The sequence below is a fragment of the Phragmites australis genome, chromosome 17 (assembly GCF_958298935.1).
Source record: "Phragmites australis chromosome 17, lpPhrAust1.1, whole genome shotgun sequence".
NCBI classification, from domain to species: Eukaryota; Viridiplantae; Streptophyta; class Magnoliopsida; order Poales; family Poaceae; genus Phragmites; species Phragmites australis.
In genome coordinates this window covers 22,015,088-22,020,887 of record NC_084937.1, presented here as the reverse complement: position 1 = coordinate 22,020,887, position 5,800 = coordinate 22,015,088, and the positions used below count along the sequence as shown (strand labels likewise).

Sequence of the window (5,800 nt, the reverse complement as noted above, 5' to 3'; positions counted from 1 at the left end):
TCTTCGATCCCTCTTCATTCTGATAATATGGGGGCTATGGAACGAATAGAATGAGAGAGTTTTCCAACACCATGAGAATTCGACGATCGTCTTGGTGGCAAAAATCAAGGAGGAGGCTAGAGCCAAGAGCATTGCGTCTTTTCTTCTGTTGCCCTAATTATCCTATTTAGTCTGTTGTTATAACTTTTCTCCTCCTCTATTAATATAAAATTGACAGATCTCCTACCAGTTACCTTTTAAAAAGAGAGAGCAAATAAACTAGATTATTGACTCACAACTACCATTAGGTACCTACTTACATCATATTGCCATATGTCCCACAAGAGCTCTGTTTGACGTGGTGAAGAAAGGTTGGGCTAGGCTTTGGGAGGGGAAAATTGATTATATGTCTCAAAGTTGATCAATATTTGATGATATGTTTAGAGTTGATCATCATTTGATTATATATTTTTAAGGGACTAGTTTGTAATAAAATTTCGTATTAGGTAAGAGAGGTGAAAGCTAAACTTTGTTATAAATTAGTCTATGTAATACATATGATCAAATGATGATCTACTTTAAACATATTATTAAAAATTTATCAATTTTAAAACATAGAATCAAATTTACCTTTGAGAGAGGTCGGATGTGTTTATTTGACGCTGCTGACCGCAACGAAGGAAGGTTGAGCCGTAATGTTGGCCCGCCGGCAGCAGTTTTATTATTAGTAAAAAAAGCGAAGAAAGTTTCTATCTTTTTTTTTGGCGAAAAGAACGGGGAAAGTTTCTGCTTTCGACAGGGTAAGTGCATTTCGAGATCGTTCGTCCTGAAGCAAAGGCAAACATTTCACAGCCCATGCTATCGTTTGGGCATCTGAAGAATCCGCATGAACGTCAAACAGAACATCTTCTCCGCGAAGCAAACCGCAATTTCGATCAAATTGCAGTGAACTAGCAAAGAATTGATCGATCGAGCACAGCTGTAAGGAACCCAGCCGCCTTGTGGTTTGTCGTTCGTGATCGGCACAGAAGATAACTCGCTTGACAATCAGGCTCATGCGGCGAATGCCGCGTGTCGAGATCTCCCGGGCCGGTCGAAGCACACGCACAAGACGAAAAGAATGAGAGTTTTCACTCTTCCGCTTGTAGGAAAGGTGAAAAATACTTTGCTTGCGCCCAAGTCCAGAGTACGAGCACTAGCCAGATCACCATACTGCGCACGCACTATTTTTGCTCTGCACATTCCTCACCACTATTAGAATTCAAACAGATGTGAGCCAACCGCGTCTCGCCACATGCCAAAGCTCAATCGTCTGACTAATGTATGTTCATCTTTATTCAGATTCGCTGGCGCATCCACTCTTGCAGTCAGAGTATAGAAGTCACGAACTTGCCGCGCTGATGATATGACCGTGCGTCATGGGGGATGTACGTGTGCGCCGCAAGTCCACCGCGACTTCGCGCGCAGTCTGTGGACAATTGTCGTTACGCCGTCGGTGAGCACGCAATTTCACTGCAATTTACCACCACATACAGCGACCTCCCATATAAAACAAGCAACTGAGCCATCGCTTCTCATCATCCATTCATAGCCATCACCCTTCAGTAGTGACCGAATTCACGCTTCTATATACCTTCAAACCACAGGCACGTTCATCCGATCGTCGCCTGATCGAGAGGCTGAGAGCCTGAGACGAGATGGGAAGAGTGGGGACGAAGGCGGCGATTGCGGTGGTCCTGGCGCTTCTGATGATCTTGGCGGCTTCCGATCACTGCGCTGTTGCAGCGGCGCGCCTGCAAGGAGAAAAGGTGGGGGTTGACGGCCATGGCAACCGTGGCCGAGTTGCGGGGTCCATTCCGATGGTAATGGAAGGCAAGGGCGCCGGGCGCTCTAACTGCACGCATGATCGGAATGCGCCGACATACGAACCTTGCCCGCCTAACTCCTGAGTGATTACGCACCACAGCTGCAGCAGCTGGATCAGCACAGTACGATATATTGTTGATCTGCACTAGTATTCAGAGATTTGGAAGTTTCTGACTGCACTAGTAGTGTTGGATAGCAGTAGATCTAGCGACAAGCGAATGAAACAAACTAAAGGTGGATAAGTAGTTATAGATTGTTGAGTGATTTGTAATGCATGGTGTGTTGATGACATGTTATTGGGACTTGGGAAAGTACATATACTTTGTGATTATTATTCATGGATCTCGTAAGCAAGTCTCTTGTTCTGCGTAGCTCAGGTCCGAATCCTCTCCCTTTTGTGTACAAAAATTGCCATTGCACCAAGCTGTGACAAGAGGTCATTCCATTTGAAGCATGGCAAAACAACTCAAGAAACAACGAACTCCCAAAGATAGCCTCCTCAAACGTCTCCCGGCCCTTCTTTCCCCGGAATCCACACTCCCCAAATAATCCATGGCTCATCTCCATGGCCTCCAGCTCTTTCTCCATCCTCTCTGCCTTGGGTGATGTCAGGCAGAGAGTGAGAGCGAGGAGGAAGCGGTCAATAAAAGAGAAAAAAAATTACCAAAAAAAAGAAAGTAGGGAAGAAAAATATCTCCGATCATGTCGTCGGCGTTCGGCGACTTCGGTCCGCTCACCGAGCGCCGCCGCGCCGAGAAGGCGCGGCAGCAGCGCAGGCGCCTCATGATAGCCGGCGGGACCGTGTCCATCGTCATCATACTCATCGTCATGGGTGGCGCCGCCGTCATGTACAGCGGGAAGGCGTCCAGCGACGACGGCGACTACAAGAAGGGCTCGTCGCCGGCCAAAGGCAAGTCCGGCGGCGGGTCAGGCTCGAGCTCGAGCTCGCAGCCGGATCTCAAGGCCGTGTCGAAGAGCATCAAGGTGATGTGCGCGCAGACGGACTACCAGGACGCGTGCGAGAAGAGCATCGGCAAGGCAGCTAACGCCAGCGCGACGTCGCCCAAGGACATCATCCGCACCGCCGTGGAGGTGATCGGCAACGCGGTCTGCCAGGCGTTCGACCGCGCTGACCTGATCATGAGCAACGACCCCCGCGTCAAGGCCGCCGTCGCCGACTGCAAGGAGGTCTACGAGGACGCCAAGGACGACCTCAACAGCACGCTCAAGGGAATCGACGCCGGAGGCAAGGATGGCCTCGCCAAGCAGGGATACCAGCTGCGGCTCTGGCTCAGCGCGGTGATCGCGCACCAGGAGACGTGCATTGAGGGGTTCCCCGACGGGGACTTCAAGGCCAAGGTGAAGGAGTCGTTCAACAACGGAAAGGAGCTCACCAGTAATGCCCTGGCGCTCATCGAGAAGGCGTCATCGCTCCTCTCTACGGTCAAGGCCTCGAAACGCCGGTTGCTCGCCGAGGAGGAAGGCGCGGCGTCGCAAACCGAGCCAGCCCTCGACAAGGACGGCGTCCCGGAGTGGGTGGCCGACGGTGAGCGTAGGGTGCTCAAGGGCGGCGGCTTCAAGAACAACCTCACGCCAAACGTTGTCGTGGCGAAGGACGATAGCGGCAAGTTCAAGACCATCAACGAGGCGCTCAGTGCCATGCCAAAGACCTACGATGGAAGGTACACATGCTCATTTACAAGCATCCATGCACGTTCTTGGCACAATGTTTGACGCGTCATCATTCGTGTATCCAAGATATGTGATCTACGTGAAGGAGGGGGTGTACGAGGAATACGTGACGATCACCAAGAAGATGGTGAACGTGACCGTGTACGGCGACGGCGCCAAGAAGTCGATCGTTACCGGCAACAGGAACTACGTCGACGGGCTCACGACCTTTAAGACAGCAACCTTCAGTAAGGACTCCGTGCATCATCATCGCTCAAGGCCCTCTTGTTTGCTTGATTCGATCGGGCTGAATTGACACGCGTGCAATTGTTACGTTATGGCTAGCTGCTCAAGGCGACGGGTTCATGGCGATCGGGATGGGGTTCCAGAACACGGCCGGCGCGGAGAAGCACCAGGCGGTGGCGCTGCTGGTGCAGTCGGACAGGTCCGTCTTCCTCAACTGCCGCATGGACGGGTTCCAGGACACGCTGTACGCGCACTCCAAGGCGCAGTTCTACCGCAACTGCATCATCTCCGGCACCGTGGACTTCATCTTCGGTGACGCGGCGGCCGTGTTCCAAAACTGCATCCTCGTGCTGCGCCGTCCGATGGACAACCAGCAGAACATCGCCACCGCGCAGGGCCGCGCCGACGCCCGCGAGGCCACGGGGTTCGTGCTCCAGAAGTGCGAGTTCACCGCCGAGTCCGCGCTCAGGGACGCCGGCCGCCTGGCCATCCGCAACTACCTCGGCCGGCCCTGGCGCGAGTGCTCGCGCACGCTGGTCATGGAGTCCGAGCTCCCGGACTTCATCGACAAGGCCGGGTACATGCCGTGGAATAACGGCGACTTCGCGCTCAAGACGCTGTGGTACGCCGAGTACGGCAACACCGGGCCCGGCGCCGACACGTCAGGGCGCGTCAACTGGCCCGGGTACAAGAAGGTGATCAGCAAGGCGGACGCGGCCAAGTTCACCGTCGAGAACTTCCTGCACGCCCAGCCCTGGATCGATCCCACCGGGACGCCGGTCAAATACGACCTTTTCACGTGAGGCCGGGCGCGGGCCGGGGTTGCATGCAATGCTAGAGCCTGCACCTACCTGCACGGTTGGGAAGGGGACCGGGCGCGCGCCGTAGGACAGGCCGGGATCGATGAGGAGTTGGTTGTCAATGTACACGAGTGCAAATGTTGAGGGTGCTTGCATGTACGTCCAGTTTTAATTTGCGTTGGTATACTGGCTGATATATGTGTTTTGTACTCTACATGAAGCTCATTTTCTCGACCACGATTACGTTACAGTATGGCAGAATATGGATGCTCTTTGTAGAGAATGAGAGAATGAGAGAGATGCAACCGTGAGTTGGATTGATCTGTGCATCAGGTATTTATACATGTACATGAAGCCGTTAGGCCATAACAAACCGAAGCTAAGTCAGCTAGAATACAGGCACTACCCTAGAGACTAGGACTGATCAAAATATCTGCTAACACCCCGCCGCAGTGTGATCGTCGTTGGCCTCTATGATGGACAGACTGGAACGAAATTTTTTAAACTGTCCCGAGGGTAGTCCTTTAGTCACAATATCCGCAAATTGACTGTCAGTTGGTACATGAACCACTCGGAACTGTCCCAAGGCAACGCGTTCGCGCACGAAGTGGATATCTAGCTCGATATGCTTGGTTCTCCTGTGATGAACTGGGTTGCTGGCCATGTAAACAGCCGAGACATTATCACAGTAGATAATGGTAGCTTTGACAGGTGGGCAACCAATTTCAGCAAGCAATTGTTGAAGCCAGCAACACTCGGCCACTACGTTTGCCACTGCCCGGTATTCTGCCTCCGCGCTTGATCTGGAGACTGTTGGCTGGCGCTTAGATGACCAAGAGATCAGTGAGTCGCCAAGATAAACACAGTAGCCAGACGTGGACCTTCTAGTATCTGGGCATCCTGCCCAATCGGCATCGGAATAGGCACAGATGGTTGTGGAAGAGGAACCACTGAGCTGCAACCCGAAGGATGTCGTGCCTCGAACATACCTTAAGATCCGCTTGAGGAGCGCGAGATGGGAGGTCCGCGGATCATGCATATGCAAGCATACTTGCTGAACGGCATAGGACAGGTCTGGGCACGTCATCATGAGATATTGTAGCGCCCCGGCCAGACTACGGTATTCAGAAGCATCGGCAACCGGTTCGCCTGAGTCTGCCAATAGTTTGGATGTTGTGTCCACGGGTGTAGAGACAGACTTACAATGTGTCATGCCGGCACGATCAAGGAGGTCTTCA

At 52.5% G+C, this 5,800-nt stretch overlaps 1 protein-coding gene across 1 annotated transcript; it reads left to right on the top strand.

Annotated features, from left to right (window-relative positions):
* Positions 1-2,490: 2,490 nt before the first annotated feature.
* LOC133897760 (pectinesterase-like) lies at positions 2,491-4,664 on the top strand. Its single transcript, XM_062338578.1, has 3 exons — positions 2,491-3,527; positions 3,604-3,764; positions 3,862-4,664. Exons 1-3 carry the CDS (start codon positions 2,548-2,550, stop codon positions 4,563-4,565), a joined length of 1,845 nt encoding a protein of 614 aa, XP_062194562.1. The 5' UTR covers positions 2,491-2,547; the 3' UTR covers positions 4,566-4,664.
* Positions 4,665-5,800: the final 1,136 nt, after the last annotated feature.

What these genes read in the sequence shown, in the direction of transcription:
- LOC133897760 (XM_062338578.1), top strand. Translation starts at nt 2,548, where the DNA reads ATGTCGTCGGCGTTCGGCGACTTCGGTCCGCTCACCGAGCGCCGCCGC. An exon ending in CCAAAGACCTACGATGGAAG is followed by an intron (nt 3,528 to 3,603) that starts GTACACATGCTC and finishes CGTGTATCCAAG; the next exon opens with ATATGTGATCTACGTGAAGG. An exon ending in CTTTAAGACAGCAACCTTCA is followed by an intron (nt 3,765 to 3,861) that starts GTAAGGACTCCG and finishes CGTTATGGCTAG; the next exon opens with CTGCTCAAGGCGACGGGTTC.